At 58.9% G+C, this 16971-nt stretch overlaps 1 protein-coding gene across 2 annotated transcripts in view; it reads right to left on the bottom strand.

Moving 5' to 3' along the window:
* Window positions 1-12389: 12389 nt before the first annotated feature.
* The window catches only part of EEFSEC (eukaryotic elongation factor, selenocysteine-tRNA specific), a 256248-nt gene continuing 251666 nt past the window's right edge, over window positions 12390-16971 (bottom strand). For both annotated transcript variants that reach the window (XM_003279891.2, XM_030802172.1), the window contains one exon: window positions 12390-12967. In XM_003279891.2, coding sequence (XP_003279939.1) covers window positions 12777-12967 — 191 coding nt within the window. In that variant the 3' untranslated portion in view covers window positions 12390-12776. The remainder of the gene's footprint in view (window positions 12968-16971) is intronic.

Here is a 16971-nt window from a genome sequence, read left to right as displayed (position 1 = left end):
CTGCCACGCTGGCTCCTGGGGCCCAGGAGAGGGTGGGCTCATGGTCCCTCCTGCCTCTGGCCGGCCCTATGATGCTCCCAGGCTAGGCAAGGCCTCTGTGAGGCCTGAGAGCCTTCTTGTCCCAAGAGGTGGTGGATCCGGATGGCAGGTCGAGGGCAGGTGCCAGGGCCGCCACTTCCAGAACCTGCATGCGTTTCCAAGCCCGAGGCACCCCCAGAGGAGGGGGCGCAGCAGGGCCTGGGCTGGAGGGGAGCACCCTGCTAGACTCCAGTGTGTACTTCCCCACTCAGGGAGCCCAGCCAGGGCGGCAGGAGCAGGGGGTCCTGGAGGGAGGGAAAGGAAGTATTGGGGCCCCCACTTCTCCCCTCCGCTACTGTCCTGTCGTCTTCCACTGGGGCTCTGCGTATCAGACTCTGCTTCGGGAACTGGGGAGTCCTTCCCAGGAAAAGGAGCTGATGAGGCCTGCAAGGAGAGAAGGGCGTGGAGGGCTTATCAAAGGTGGTGGAGGCCTGATGGGCCTGGCCTCTCACAGTCCCATCCAACTGCAGGGACCCCGGGAGTGGAGGCCCGTGTCTGAGCAGGGCGCCCACACCTCTGTGCCAGCCAAGGAGGCAGGTGGTCTGGGCCGTGCCCTCTCCTGGGAGGCTGTGGGCTCAGGCCCTGAGGGCGCCCCTGCCCCCAGCCCACCTGCCAGGGTTGAGCTTTCTTCCCAGCAGGGACCGTTCTCACATGTGCAGTGAGGAAGGAAATTGCAAATTAATCTTTATTTCCATCTTGGAAGAAAACCTTAATTCTCTGCATTGAAATGATCCTCATCATCCGAGGGAATCAATTATGGGCTTTAATTGCAGTCAGTTCTGACCAATCCAAGCAGGTGGAGCCACGCGTGTGTGCAACAGCCTCCCTCTCCTGCTCTGCTTGGGGCCTCTCTGACTCTCTGTGTCTGTTTTCTCTTTGTTTCTCCCCCTCTACTTCTTTTTCTCTGTGTCTCTCTTTGTGTCTGTCCCTTTCACTCTTTCTTCCCATCTCCATGTCTCTGCCCCTTTCACTGTCTCTGTCTCTCCCGGCCTTTCTCTGTGTTTCTGTTGCTCTCCCTTTCTCTCACTGTCTCTGGGTCTTGGCTGTCCCCCCTCCCCCTGCAGCCATCACAGGGCTCAGGAGTGAACTCCTAGGCATGACAAACCCCATGGGGTTGTCTGAACCCCAGGCCTCCTTCTGCAATCTGTCTCTGGCCCCAGAGCTATGGCTTTTGAGGGTGGGATCGAGGGCAGCCACAGTGATGTGTCAGGGCCTCACCACACAGGGCTAGTCTTTCATTAACTGACTAGAGACCTGGTGTCCAGGAAACAAGGGCTGGGTGGCTGTGAGCAAGGAGGTGCCGGTGTGGCTCTTATTCCTGCACACCTCTGGGCTGCACAGAACCTTTCCCTCACTCACCTCTAGTTTGTGAATAATGCACAGATACAGTCTCTGAACAAAATGAAAACATAAGGCTGGAGTGCCCTTTTGCCACCATTGCCCTTCCTAACCCCCCTTGCTGACAGCTCCTGGTGGGCAGTTTGAAGCACATCCTTGCACGCCTTTCTCTATGTGGTTAAATATCCATGCCTGCATTCACAGAGCACACAGTATCACTTTGTGGAGTTTCTGTTCAATGTAAACAGCATCATTCTGCACGTATCCTTTGCAACTTTTTTCACCTGTTTTCAGGATTTATCCACAGGACACTCAGACTTCATTCCTTTATTGTTGAGTATTTCACTCTATGGCCACACAGCACTGTTTCGGTGTCCACACCACTACTGATGAACATGCCATTTTTTTTCTCCTGTTTCAGGCAGGACTGCCACCAGCAGCCTTGCTCCGCTTCTTTGTGCACACATGTGAGTGACTGCTTGTGCTTATGGGGCCCATGCATTTTTAATTTAATAGACGTGGCAGCTAGCCCTCCAGAGTGGTTGTGTGAAGTCCACTCCTAATAGCATCAAATTCCCACTGCCCTCTCTCTTCACCAACACTTGATATTATCAGTCTTTAAAAATGTTTACCAGTTTGACCAATGCAAAATGGCACTTCCTTGTTGCTTTAATTTGTATGGGGATGAAGAGCATTACTGACTGGGATGGAGTCAGGGAGGGACATGTGATGTCCCCTAGTCTTGAGGGGATGGCACAGAGGGGCCCAGAGAGCAGGGGCAGAGGCAGAGGTCCAGAGACAGGGTGAGGAATAGCAACTGATAAGTTGAGGGGTGACCAACCCCGACTCAGTCCCTGCATGCACCTGATTCCAAACCCTGGTAGCAGTGCTAGTCAGAGGTGCTAGGCATAGTTAGGGTGCTAGGCAGAGTCAGGGCACCCCTGGCCACAGGGGTGCCGGGCAGTATCAGGGATGCTGAGCACAGTCAAGGGTGCTGGGCAAAGTTAGGGGGTGCTGGGCAGAGTCGGGGTGTGAGCAGAGTAGGGGGTGCTGGGCAGAGTTGGGGCAGGGAATGGCCATCACTGACAGGCTCCCTGTGGCTGTATGTGGACAGTCTGTGGGGCGCGGGGGGTGCTAAGGTGTGATCCCAGGGAGTAGCCTGGCCTGGGGTGGTGCAGCAGCATGGGGGAAGGTCAGATTGGGATGTGTTGGAAGAAGGCCTGGGCCTTGCTGGTGTGGGCATGGGGTGGTGGGGGCAGGAGAGGAGTCGGGCAGAGCCGCCTGCTGTTGGGAGCACAGAGGAGGCACAGGTGGGTGCGTGGAGTCCTGGGGAAACAGCCAGGCTGGAAAGGCAAATTTGAGCCTTGGCAGAGACACTGCATCTGGGCTGTAGATTTGGAGCAGGAGGTGAAAACTGCGCTTCCCGAGGGGCCATGAGCTGGGTCATGAGAGGGTGCAGACAGGTGAGAAGGGGGTGCTGAGGGAGCAGGACTGGACGAGGGCACAGCGTAGGCAGAGGGAGGCGCAGGCCCAGTCTGGTCTGGGGACCCCAGTGGTGGGCACATGATGGGGTTGGGAGGTTCCAGCCACATCCTAAAGTCCTGGAATGCCAAGCTAAGGGCTTGGATTTCACCCTTTGGGGAGCAGAGGAGTGATCTAATCAGATGGGAAGGCCCCTGGGGCCATAGGGTGGGCTGGCAAGGCTGGGGAAGGTTGGGAAGGCCCCCAGGGCCTGGCTGGGGGCTGAGATGGGGGTGCTGGCTCTGTTAGGTCAGCAGGGAGCACTGGGCACAGGAGCTGGGGTGCAGCCTGGCACCTCAGCACGTGTGAACCGGAGTGCACATGCCCTGTCACTGTTGATGAAGGTCACCGTGGCCTGCAGGCCAGGACAGTGTGGCCAGAAACAGTGACGGCAATAACGAGACCAGCTCTGTTTATGGGGACCCTGCATGCACCAACTCACTTAATCCCCACTGGCCCGAGTGCTCCTGTGTGTGGAGCGCCAGGCATGTGCTGGGTGCTCTGCCTGGCACTGGGACACAGCAGTGAGCAAAAGGACAGAAACCCCTGTCCCTAGAGCCCCCTTCCCATGGGAACACTGGCAGTAAATGAGGTCGATGGGCAGAATGCTGAGAGTTGGAGAGCCCAGCTAGAAAGAAGGATGAAACAGAGGAGGGTGGGAATGTGGATTTTTACTGCGGGGCTGGGGGCAATGGGGCTGCTCAATGAAGAATGGGTGGGGAGCAACCTGGGGGCAGCGGGAGCTGCGTGCAGAGGCCCTGAGGAGGGAGGGAGTGCCTGGGGCATCCAGGAGAAGGGGCTCCCTCTCCTGAGGCTGGAGACCTGGGGGAGTGGGGAGATGGCAGAGGAGGTCAGGGAGGTCGTGCAGGGCCTGGGGGTCATGGTGAGGACTCTGGCAATTGCCCTGAGGAAGGTGCGGGCGAGAGGGTTTACAGCAGAGAAGAGGGGCCCTGACACGTTTCAACAGGATTCTCTGGCTGCAGCCGGCAGAGCAGAAGACCAGGGTGAGGCAATTGTGATGGTCCAAGTGGGAGGTGACTGGGTCTGGCTGAGCTGGTGGCCACGGGGTGGGGGCTGACTGATTCGGGACAGGCTTTGAAGGTGAAGCAACAGGACCTGCTGCTGGTCAGGAACCCTGCTGGGACAGTGAGAGGCACAGCTGACCGCACCCACCACGATTGCTCTCTGAGTCACAAAGCAGAAACCCGCGGCACCAGGCTTCTGCAACAGAGGGAATGTGTGGCCTCCCATGACATGGGGGTGAGCTCCAGGCATAGCTGGATCCAGGGCTCAGATGGAGCCAGCAGGAACCCATCTCTTCATTTCTCCATTGGCCTTTCTCGACATGGCCGTCACCCCTTTGTGCTGTGGATCTCATTCCTTTTGTGGGTACAGGATGGCTGCAGTGGCTTCAAGTTCATGCTGTCCAGCTCTGCAACCCTGGCAAGAAGAGACAGCCCCAAGGTCTTCAGCAAAAGAACCCCATGACAGGCTGGGCCCCTTCCACAAGGACACGCCCACCTGTCCTGTGTGTCACCTGCCACCCCACTCCCACTCTCTCACAGCCCCAACTTCCCAGAACCCTCTCTCCTCGCCGGCAGTTCATTCTTTCAGGGACACGCTGCTGCGCCTGGAAGAAGGGGCAGGAGATGGGCATGGCGTGGGGGTGCTCCAGGCAGGGGCATGGCCGAGCAGAGGTGGCGGGGGACAGGGCCTGGTGTGTGAGGGAACCCTGAGGAGACTGCATGTGGAGCTGGGCAAGGCTGAGGTGGGATTGGAGCTGGGCAGGGCCGCTGTGGGGAGGTCCTGCAGGGTGGGCCAGGCCGGGGCCCTGCTGCACTGTGTCGGCAGCTGCCCAGATGCCTTGGGGAGGGCTGTTGTGCCCCCGGGGGCAGGGTGGGCCCTGCCCAGAACCAGCAGCCTCCGTGTTCCCATCCGAGATGTGGGTGCTCCCCCGGTGGGCCCCTCCCCCACCTTCCGGCCACCGGGAGATGCTTGTCTGTCTTATCATTGGGGCCTGGTGACTCTGCAACCGTCTCTCCTTATCGGCAGCCCACCCAGCTGTCCATGGTGGGAGGCAGGAGTGGGCCCCAACCTGGTCAATGTGTCCACACAGGCACCCAGACCCCAGTCCCCAAGGCCTGCTCTGTGCCAGGACCCGGCAGGCTTGGGCTAGTCCTTCCCACAGGCATCAGCTGGCAGCAGCCACTTCCCCACAAAGGTTCCCTGTGCTGGGGTGCTGGGCAGAGGACCAACCCCTCCCCTGCCTCAGTTTCCCCTCTGTGAGGAACTCCAGGAAGCAGGGGTCCCAAAGCTGCTCCTCTCCTTCCCACCCATCCATAAGAGGCCGGCCAGGAGAACTTCCTTGGAGCAGCACTGTCCTTCAGGCGGCACAGGGCCCAGAACCTGCTTCTCTTCCTCCCACTCTGCCCATCAGGAGCCATCTGTGCGAGAGCCCCGAGGTTGAGGGAGAAGCGGGCTTGAGTGGAGCGTGGGCCCTGGCGGGGAGAGCAGCACCACCAGCAAAGGCCTGGAGACAGATTGGGGCAAGGTGGCAGGGAGACCCAGGGAGGCCTGGCCAGTGCGGGAGTGGATCCCCCCATGGTGAGCACTGGGGCAGTGAGGCGCTGCTGACTGTTGGCTATCTTCCACCCTATCATCCGCTCTGCATCTGATTAGGAAGCAGGTTGCCTCATCTCACACCACACCCATTACACAACTTCCACCCAGAAGTGCCCTGCTCACTTCCTTGGGAAGCCTGCCTGAGGCTCCACCCCACCACCCTCTTCCCTGGGCCTGGCACCCATGGCCCATGGGCATCTCAAGCAATGCCCACCTTCCCCGGCCCTGCGTGTTCCCTTGTGCCCTGGCACCGCAGAGTGCTCCCTGGGCCCGTCTCTTCTCTAGCTCTGTCCCGCCCCATGGCCTCAGGGTCTCATAGCCTTGCTGTGCCGTGTGCCAATGACCCGTCTCTGTGTCCACTCAGACCCAAGACATGGCTGTCCAGGGAGAGGCTTTCCAAGCCAAATTCCCCAAGGGTATCTGAGTTTTGGACTCAGGAATTCTGCAGCGAAGCTTGCCAAAGCGTCTTGCCCACACTCTCCTCTGCAGGGTTCCCATCTCTTGTGCCCAGCAACTCTGGGCAGAGGCTGGCCAGGGACCCTAGATCCCCTAAGTCTGGCCTCCCCTAGATCATCCAGTCAGTGCCAAGGCCAGCTGATGTAGCTTTGGGATCATCTTCAAATCCACCTCCTTCTCCTCCTCTTTACTGACTCCAGCCATGGCCCCACTCGCACCCCATTCCCTCTTGCCTGAGCCTGGGCATGGCATCTCCCTCCTGGCAAACTGCGTCACGCTCCTCCCTGTCGGCTTTCAGACAGGTCTTCCCCAAACCAATCTGAGCAGGTCGCTGGTGATGCTGATGATGATGGTGGTGAAGTTAGTTACGCTATGAGGTGATGATGGCATTGACGTTAGTAGTGACGTTAAATGATGGAGTGATGGTGAGGTTAGTGATGGTGGTGGTGCTGATGACAGTCTGGGGACGGTGTGGGTAACTGGCTTGGGAGAGTCTTTCTTGGTAATTAACTGGGAAAGGATGGGGAAGGGTCAGTAACTTGGCCTCTGTAGCCTGGTCTGAGCCCTAGCTCTGGCGTCTTTGGGGAATTCCCTGGGCCTCTGAGGAAGGCCTGGCTCTGCTCCCCCCTTGCCTTTCTCTACCCCCAGCTCGAGGTCCTCTGGGTCCCTGGGTCCTCAGGTCCCCTAGAAGGAGCTGAAGAGCTAGGAGCAGGGAGGGCCCTGCAGAGAGTGGCTGCCATGGGGGCAGGCCCAGGGTGGAAGCTTAGGAGGGAGGGAGTGGGAGAAGAAAGCTAAAGACAGCCCCGGGGTCCATTTGCAGGTAACCACACCCCACAGACCCTCCAGCCTGCCTCTACCTTGGTAGGTTGCCCGGGGGTCCCTGATAGACATCACTCAAGGGCTGGGGCCCCAAGCCTCAGGGCGTGGACAGGGAAGAGGTGAACTAGACCTTGGCAGGAGGCAGGGTTGTCCATGAAGGACCAGAGAGAGGCAGGGGAAGTGATGGGAGATGGCAGTGAAGACAGGCAGGTTGGAGCTGGAGGGCCAAGCGGCTGACTGGAGACTCTGCCTTGGGTCCAGCGGCCCCTCGGCAGCCCCTTTGCTAGGACACACTGTGCTGGCCACAGATCCGTTGCCTCTGTTCCTCTTCAGGTGGCTCCACAGGGCTGGCCCTGCCAACGGGGTCTCCTCCCACAGGTGATGTTGGGCTGTGCAAGGCTTGCAGGGGAGACGGATGCTGGGGTCCACCAGGTGGTGGCTATGTGGGATGCTGGAGGCTCCGGGCTGAGTCTATGGAGTGACCTTGGGGGGTGAGGCCTGGCTGTGCCTGTCACTGTGCCCCAGGGCCAGGTCAGCCTGGGCTCCCAGCCAGGCCTTGACCTAGAGGCCAGCTGTGGCTGTGGGATGTGGCCGTTTCTCTCTGCTGCACTGTCTCCCTCATGGGGGCCAGTGATAACGTGGGGGGAGCACGTGGGGACTGAGCAACACCTCAGTGAGGGCTCCAGGGGTGTGGCCATGTGACCTACAACCTGTTGGCCTGGGTGGGTCAGGGGTGCAGGGCCGGCCTGACAGCCTCCTTTGCAGAGGGGGCCGCAGGCCACACTGCGAGGTGGGAGGTAGTGATCTAGGGTCCATGCTGTCCCTCCCACTGCCCTCTGAGGTCCCTGCACTGGTCTTGCCCCAGGGAGCACAAGGCTGGGATGCGGGCAGGGTCCCCGCCTCCCCCACTGGTGCCCCAGCACGGTGGCAGGGCCTGTACACAGGAGGCCTCATAAATATTCGAGCACTCAACTTGGGGCCTCTTCCCAAACGTACCTCTCCTCTCAAGTTTCACCTCCCTGTTTTCAATCCCCAAGCCTTCCCAAACGTCCTCTTCCTCCCAGGCCTCAGCTCGGACTGACCCCTCCCCTCGGCTGCCACATCCAATCACCAACCACTGGTCCCAGGTCCTCTCCAACCCACATGGCCTCTGTCCTCTGTTTGTAATGGGGGTGGGGGACCCCTGGCCTCCAGGCCCTGCCATTGGCTCCCTCAGGAGGCCAGAGGGGTCTCTTGGAACCCCAACTGGACACCATGCCCCACCCCCCTGCCTGTGCCCTTGTGGGGCTCCAAGGCCTCCCACACCCAGCAGACGGCCTTCTAGGCCTCCCTGGCTGCCCGAGTTCCGGCCACATTGTTCATAGCGCCCCCATCACCTCCCCCAGCATCACCAGTGCTCAGCAAGGGGAATGGAGCCCCTGTAGAGCCTTGCGAGCCCCACTCCCAGCATCCCCTGCTGCCTCTGCCCCAACTCCCAGCAGCCAAGCCTGGTGCCGGGCTGAGCAGGCTAATTAATGGCTCAACCCCGTTATCAGTCAAATGCTAATTACTCTTTTTAATCTGGGCTGCCTGTGTGGAGGCTGCTGGAGGTGCAGCAGGGGCTGGGGGGTCCAGAGCCATGACCTCATCCCTCCTCAGCAAGCAGGCACACGGGCCCCAGCGAACGCTCCCTTGCCACAGCCCTCACTCTGCTGTTCCCTCTGGCAGGTGCCACCCTTCCTTGCCCTGGCAAACTCCTACTCTCCCTTCAAGACCTTGCCCATGCAGCCCCTTGGCAGGAGGCCTCCCCAGTCCCCGCCTCAGAGGACAGACAAGGCTGAACTAGGAGCTGGGAGGCTGTCAGCCAGGCTGGCCTTGGTCTCTGGAAGGGAATCTGGAAATGCGAACCCCCACATGGAGGCTGCTCAGCAGTGGAGGCCAGGGCCGGGACCAACCCCAGAGTGAGCTTGGACTGACAGGCTCCTGCGCTCCCCAGACAGGGGTCTGGCCCTGGCATGCTTCCTGTAGAATGGAGTGATAAGCCTCCCTCAAATCCTACCCAGTCCTGGAGAAGAGGCCCCACTAACCTGCATGCCCTTTGCCCATGGGGCAAACTAGCACTGGATACACAGGAACTGAGGCACATTTTATACATGGGGACACCGAGGCATGAGGTTAGGGAACTTGCCACCATGCTGTGCACACTGGACTCAATCCTCCTTCACCCCACTCCCACACCCAAAGAGATACACACACTGACAAACACAGCAACCCTCCCAAAACACACACGGAGCACATGCAGACACGTCTGAGACATCGCGGATCCATGTGCACAGACGCACACCCAGACGTCAGCACAGGCTCGGAGATGCCTGGTGCACCGATGCCCGTGTGCGCACATGCACATGCATGGCCAGGGCAGGAGGCCTGGGAGCACAGAAGCTGCCCCTTCTCCTGCCCCAGGCCCCCAGGGCTTCCCGTTTACGAGACGTTATCTATCGAAAATATATTAACCCAGAAGCCTGTTTCCATCAGAGTCTCGATTCCAGGGACATTTCCAGATAAGCCTTATCTCTTCGTTTGTGCATTAGCCCTGCTGGTCGGGGGCCTGCCAATCACCGCTGCCCCTCCTGCCCCAGCCCATGGCAGGATGTCGGTCCATGACCTCACTCCATGGGGGCAGGCAGGTGAGGGGGCCCAGGGCACTGCTGCCCCATGCCCCACCCACAGAGGATCCCAGAGGGCACCTTTTTTCCAAGGACACGCCTGAAGCACTGGTGGGCAAGGGACTCTGGAAGCACCTGGAGCCTGGACTCAAACTCCAGCTCTATCTGGGGCAGCTGCAGGCAGCCAAGCCCTGCCCTGTCTGCACCCCTGGGAAACTGGCATGCTGCTGCCACACCACCACTGTGGGTAGACGAGCAGATTCAGTGAGTTTACCTGTGTCGGTGGCTGCAGTGAGCTTGACCCACTGGAACCCTCTCCTTCATAAAACACGCAGGCCTGGGGTTGCCCAAGGCACCCTGGGGGACGGGGGAGCCAGGGAAGGGGACGTACATGCCCACACCTTGGCCTCAGCCAGAACTGGGTGCTGGCTCCAGCTCCTGCCCACCGTCCCGGCTAGGCTGCACCTTCAAAGGCTGCGCACCCTGGCCCGATCCCACTAATGGACGCTCGGGTTTCCACCGATGCCGGGCCTGATAGAGGCCTCTCCTGGGGCAGTCGGCTGGGCATTTTCAGGCCACACAGAGCAGGTCTGCCTCATTACACACTCAGGGCGCTCAGAGGCTCCTGGGAGTCGCCCTGGGCTGCCCCTCCTCCCTTCTGTGCCTCTGTGCCTCAGTTCCTCCACCCGAGCCCCCTCCTTCCCGGGGCTTTGAGGAGCATGGTCTTCAGACCAGTGGGGAGGTGAGAGGTGGGGTGGAGGTGGACGCCTGCACAGAGTTCCTGGAAAAACGGCTTATTTGGGGCCAGTGTCACTTCCTGAGGGGTTCTGGGCCTTTTGCCTCTCAGTGGGAGATGTGTGGGGCCCACCCTAGGGCCACAGGTAATGCGGGGTCAGCAACATGCCTGGCAAGTCTCCCATCCCCAGGGCAGCCCTCTGGCATGGCTGCTTTTCTTCTTCCATTTTATACACGGAGACACTGAGGCATGAGGTTAGGGAACTTGCCCAAGCTCACACCGCAGGCAGGGAGAGGCCTGAATCTGTGCCCTGGTGGCGGCAGCCACGTTCGCCCTGTGTGCTCATCTTTCCTCCACACCTGATCTGGCCCCAGAGCCAGCTCCCATGGACTAAGTGCCCCCCCATGCCTGGCACAGTGGTTCCACTGAGTCACATGACCCCTCATTTAGAGAGGGACAGTGACACACCCAAGGTCGCCCTGCCCATGCAGGCCAGGACCTGGGGCTGAGCTCAGAGCTTTCTGTCCCAATGTGCAGGGACTCTGAGGGGGCTGGGGAGGGAGGGGTCAGGGAGGGTGTGGCCTGGCTCCCAGCTCAGCCCCACACTGAGGAGGAGGGAGGTTTCCTCACCTAAGAGGTGAGTCCCTGGAGCTGGGTTCGGACCCAGTGTTGGCCCTCACCAGCAGCTCCCAGATCTGTGCTGGGAGGTGACCAGCCTGGACAGCACTGGCAGGTGCTCAGAGGGGCCTCTCCTGCCCCCAGGGACTGATAGGCTGGGGGGCTGTGAGCCCAGCTCAGTGCTGACTGAAGCCCTCCCGGAGGTCTGCTCCCTTCTTTGGCTGCCCTCCCCTGGGGGACCAGCAGGCTAGCAGGGAGCCTGGTGTGGGCTCAAAGCTGCTGCCAGTTTCCTGGGCGGAGTGGCCTCAGCGAAGTGGCACTGCCTTCCTGGTGAAACAGTCTGCAGGGCCGGGTAGGGTGAGGAGTCTGTGGGGCACAGTACACAGTGGGGTGAGGCCCCAGGGAGAGGGGCCACTGCAGTCCCAGGAGGCATCTGTTCAGGCAGCGGCAGTGGAGGGGGAGCCGGCTCCTAGGCAGAGGGCTGTCCTGATTCACGGTGTAGACGAGCCGCCCTGGCACCCGCAGCCTGCAGCAGCAGCAGAGGCCAAGATCACCGGGGCCACACTTTCTCTCACGTTCCTCCAGGGCCAATCCCCTCAGGGGGACTGAACTGGGAACCCCACTTCCCCATGGCTCTCAGCTGTTGCCCTTGACTGCTGCTCCAGCCCTGCTGCCTGGATCTGGGCCAAGGTTGACCAAGGGTGGCCGGGCCAGTCACTATCGCTGGCATCCTTGCAGCTTGGGGGCTTTGCTCTGCTGCTGGTGTATTTAATTAACCGCCTGCTCCCCACCCACCACGTGCACACGGGACACACACACACACATACACACACACACACGGCTCTGGGGCTTAACAGGCCCAAGTCATTTGATCGAAACCTGTCCCTGTTAATATTTTTAATGCCATTTGCAAATTAAAGCATAATGCACCGATTACTGGGATAAAAGGGAAGCCTCTGCGTCTGTCTGGAGACCAAATAAAGGAACGTTTGAACATCTGTTCATCCTACAAATGTCTCTAAAAGCTTTGATTTCCTCTCAGTCAGTTGACTCCACCATTCACCCTTTCCTGAGTATCCCACAGCCTGGGGCTACAAGGCAGGGTGGTCTGTGGGTGCAGGGGACGGGAGATGGCTCTGCAGGGTGCCCTCACCATGCTAGCCTCCACTTTCTGGGAAGTGTATGGTTCTCAAACTTGAGGGCATGGGCGGAGGGACTCCTTGTGTTGGGGTGGAGGAGCAAGCCTCCACCTGCTCTGCCTGACGCCCTGGCCAGGCACCCTGCTATTCCCCAACTCCCCTGTGGGTGCCCTCCCTGGACCCAGCTGCCCAGAGAATCCCCATTCTCCCTTAAGGCCCAGAGCACCCCAGGAGCCACCCAGTGGGGTTGAGAAGTGCAGACCCTCTGCAGACTCCCACAGCCTACAGACTCTGAGTTTGGGTCCCTTCCCTGGCCCTGACCTGGGCAGGAACTCTTGGGATTTCTCTGAGATTCCCCTTGGAACACAGCCGGGGAGGGCGGGGGCCCTAGTGAAGTCACAGAGAGAGAGACACCAGTAGAGTGGGCTGGGACCACGGGACATTTATTTGTAGCTGTCAAGTGCCTGCCCATCTGGGGGAGGGGTGAGACTGGCCTGCAGGTGGCCAACAGATGGGGCAGTGGAAGATACTGGCTACCAGGCCTCTGCCCAGGGCCCTTTCCTAGTTGGGCTGGGGGCTGTCCTGGGAGGGAGTGTGCAGGGGCTGGAGGATAGACCCTCCTGGCCCCGGCAACCCATCCCCCTCAGCTCCTCACCAGGGCTCAGCACCAAGCCTGGGGGTGGGGGCTGCTGCTGCAGGACTGCAGGGAGAGACTGGGAGAGGCTGAGGCATGGCTGGTTGGGATTTGGCACAGCAGCCTGGACTGGGCTGGGCAAGGAGGCCCTGGGGGAGGTCACTGGACACTCAGGGAGACTGAACCATGCGCTTGTGGGTGTCGAAGACGTAACGCTTGAAAGTCAGGCTGAGCGCCACGTGCTGTGAGGGCTCGCTCCGCTCGGCGCTCTCCTCCTGCCTGGTGGCCTCCCCACGGCCAGCCCGGGCCCGCTTCTTGAGGGCAGGTGTCAGGATCTTCTTGGACTCGGGGCTGAGGCCACCTGCGAGGCACAGAAAAGAGCCTGTCACTCTGCCGTACCCCAAGCACCCGTGGGCTCCCTGCCCGCCCACCTGCTGCCTAGACTCACCCCTCTTCTGCCTCCCTCCCTAGCCAATCAGCCCTGAGGCCTGTGTCCATTCTGACATTTTGGTCCCTCTGGCGCCCATCTGATAGGTGTACAGCAGGGCACTGTGCCTCTTGGGGCCTCGGCTCACCACCCCCGTGCTCAGGCCCTGGAGGGACTGCTGCCCCGTGCCGAGTGGTCCATTGCTTTCCAGTGCACTCATGCCAAGTCCACGTCTGGAAACTCGGCATCTGAGGCTCCCTGATTGCCTCTGGAGACCCATTCTCCACTTCTCCACCCTCTTGTGTGCCTAGGAGGCTGACCCCTGCAGATAGCATGACCAGGTTTAGCAGTGGAAGCCCCAACAGGCCAGAGTGTGGGAAGAGAGGGCAGTCAGGGTGTGTATCCCTGGCTCCCTTTGGCAGGCAGGACCTGGGCTGCTTTCACCCTCACCTGCCCTCAGTGGGATATGCAGGCTGCATACCCAGCTGCCCCAGTAGCAGTCCCAGGAACCACCACCTGCTGGGGCTCCCTGCCCCATGCCATTCTCACAGTGCCCCCTTGGCTCAGTTTGCCACAGCCCTGAGAGCTTGCTCCCATCAGGACACCCCAGTGGGGCCATGGGGCTCACAGAGTCAGTGGCTCATCCTGGGATCCTCTGCCAGGGGTATATGTTGCCCCGCACCCAGGCTTGGGTGGGTGCAGCCCCCACCGCTTTCCAGCTACCTCTATGAGTTGCTTTAACCAGCCCACACCTCACTAAAGACCTTTTGTTCAACTCCCTCCAGCTGAACGCCTGAGTGGAAATTTGTTTTCTGCTGATGTCCTGGCACGCACCCACTCCAACACCTCCATCTTCACCACGCTCTGCCTTTGTGCACTGTCTCTGCAGCCCTGCTGATCATGGTCCATTCCTGGGCTCCTCATCACACATGCAAGCCTCTCACATGCTGTTCCCTCTGCCTGGAACACCCTTCCCATCCTAGGCAATAGAAGTCCCACTCATCCTTAAACATGCTGCTGCAACTGCCCTTTCTCTGGAGCTTGTCTTCTTTATTTTTAAGTTGACAAATGACAAACTGTGTATATTTATAGTGTACTCTCTCTCTCTCTCTCTCTCTCTCTCTATATATATATATATATATATATATATATATATTTTTTTTTTTTTTTTTTTTTTTGTGACAGGGTCTCACTCTGTTGCCTAGGCTGGAGTGCAGTGGTGTGATCCTGGCTTACTACAACCTCTGCCTCCTGGGCTCAAGTGATCCTCCCACCTCAGCCTCCTGAGTAGCGGGAACCACAGGCTCGTGCCACCACGCCTAGCTTATTTTTTGCATTTTTTTGTGGAGATGGGGTTTTGCCATGTTGCCCAGTCTAACATGATGTTTTAATACATGTATATGTTTTGGAATGATTAAATCAGACTAATTAACATATTCATCACCTCACATACTTATTTTAGTGATGAGAACATTTAAAATCTATTCTCTTAGCAAATTGCATTGAATATTATACATTGTTATTAATTACAGTCAATATTCTGCACAGTGGATCTCCTGAATCGATTTCTCTGGTCTAACTGAAACTGTGAACCCTTTGACCAAGATCTTCCCATTCCCGCCCCAGCCTCCGCCCCCAGGCTCCTGCAACCACCCTTCTACCCTCTGCTTTTATGAGTTTGGGTTTTGAGATACCACATATAAGTGAGATCATCAGCATTTGTCTTTCTGTGCTGTGGGGCTTGTATTCATGAGGAATCTCCTGGTGGCAGCATGGTGCAGCTTCCATGTGGGCCACTGGCCAGGGTGAGACCACTCAGCAGGCTCCTCGGCATCTGTGGGAGTGGGTGGGCCCAGGGCTCGGAGCAGTTCCACCCCTGGCAGAGCACCTTAGTGTGAGCACTCACTCTGTGAGCCTCATAGCCCCACTGGGGGGTTCTGATGGGAGCAAGCTCATGGGGCACTGTGAGAGTGGCATGGGACAGGGAGCCCCAGTGGGTGGTGGCTCCTGAGACTGCTGCTAGGGGCAGCTGGGTATGAAGGCACTGAGGGCAGGTGGGGGTGAAGGCAGCCCATACTCTGCCTGCCAAGGAGGTGTCCCACCAGGATCCCCTCCCCATGTGCACAAACGGCCTATACAGGCTGGGGACCTAGAGGACCAGAGCCGGGAGGAAGCTGGGCAGAGGCACAGGCAGAGGGCCCAGTTTCCTATGTGCCGTTGGCACCTGTGCCACTGCACCTGCTGGCACCTAAAGAATTTTCCTCCCTTTTCCCTGTCCTGCCCAGTACTAGCTTCCTCCCTGAGAAGACACAGCAGCTATAAGGCTCGCACATCAAGCTTCAGTCCGGGGGGCCCTGGCCTGTCATCTCAGACTGGGAGCGCTGGCTGGCAGGGCTGTGTGGGTTATTTCTGGCTCAGTTTCCTGAAGATGTTGGCCACCCCTTCTTTATACGGATGAGAAAATGAAGGTCTAAGAGGGCAGTGACTTACTGGAAGCCCCACAGTGAGTTCAGAAGAGCCAGGATTTGAGCTCCAGCCCTTACCCAATGGCAAAGCCAGTTTCTGCCCTCCACTCAGAGCGATGGGTGGGGGATACACCTTTCAGTGGGCTTCTGACAATGGTTCTCAAGGCTGTGAGAGCATTGTGCAATGGCCCTGCAGCTCTAGATGTTTAAAAAGGTGACAAGGGCTCAAGCCTGGAATCCCAGCACTTTGGGAGGCGAGGTGGGTGGATCATGAGGTCAGGAGATCAAGATCATCCTGGCTAACATGGTGAAACCTGGTCTCCATTAAAAATACAAAAAATTAGCTAGGGTGGTGGCAGGTGCCTATTGTCCCAGCTACTCGAGAGGCTGAGGTAGGAGAATGGCGTGAACCGGGGAGGTGGAGCTTGCAGTGAGCCGAGATTGTGCCACTGCACTCTAGCCTGGGCAACAGTGAGACTCAGTCTTAAAAAAAAAAAAAAAAAATGACAAGGGTGCTGGATAAAGAGGCCATCTGTAGAGTCAGTCAGGGACAGCCTGTCCCACTGCACAAAGGGTCCAGTCTCCCTCTGGCAGGCGGAAGTGAGATTACTGGCCATCTAAAGCCTGAGTCCCCTGGGAAGACTGAGGACATGCAGCTGATATGAACAGGGCTCCAGGAGCCAGGCCCTTGCACGTCTGCCTGAGGGACTTGTGACACTGTGGCCTTGGGGACCTGCATTAAGGAAGTGCCCCCTGTGAGCAGCATACCTTACTTGGAGCCTGGGCGGTGTCTCCTCTGCAGGTTCCACACCTAGGTGGTCTGCCCCGTGCTTGGGATGGGGTGCAGAGTGTGGGCATGGGGAGGACCCTGGCCAGTCTCCTCAAGTGAGTGCCTGGCCTGTAGGTATCTGAATCCCTGAATCGGAGCCTGGCCTTCCTTCTGCAAACAGAGCAGGTAGCTGGCAGCAGACCCCGACAAATGGCACGGGCAGCCCGTCTCCCTCTGGTGCCAGGAGGTCTGGAGGCTAAGAAGGTGTGGGGCTCCCCGGCGTCTGTGCTGGGCTGGGGAGACAGGCGTGGCCCAATCGGCAGTCCATCTCGCCCGCGATGGCTCTCGTTACACACAATGCATACCTCGCACTGCCCGGAGCAGGCAAAGCCGGAAAGTCTATCTGGCACTGGTGAAGATGTGGCCATTTAATTGCTCTTCTGAGATGGTCAGGCTCATTTACCTCTGCTCTATTATGGACTGGCCGGAAAGCCACACCTGGAAAGCCTGACCAAAGGGAGACCTGGACATGGGGCAGCATGGATTTGTGGCAAATGTCACCAGGAGCTGCTTTGTTTTCCCAGTGGCCTTTTTTTTTCTTTTTTAGCCATGTGGCAAACACAGGGAAGTGAAGAGCACCCCAGGGTGTCATGTGGTGAGAGCTGCTACCCACCCAGCCAGACTCTGGGGGTCCCACTCTGTGC

The sequence above is a fragment of the Nomascus leucogenys genome, chromosome 21, assembly GCF_006542625.1.
Source record: "Nomascus leucogenys isolate Asia chromosome 21, Asia_NLE_v1, whole genome shotgun sequence".
In the NCBI taxonomy this organism is placed as follows: Eukaryota; Metazoa; Chordata; class Mammalia; order Primates; family Hylobatidae; genus Nomascus; species Nomascus leucogenys.
This window is presented reverse-complemented; position numbering and strand designations above follow the sequence as displayed.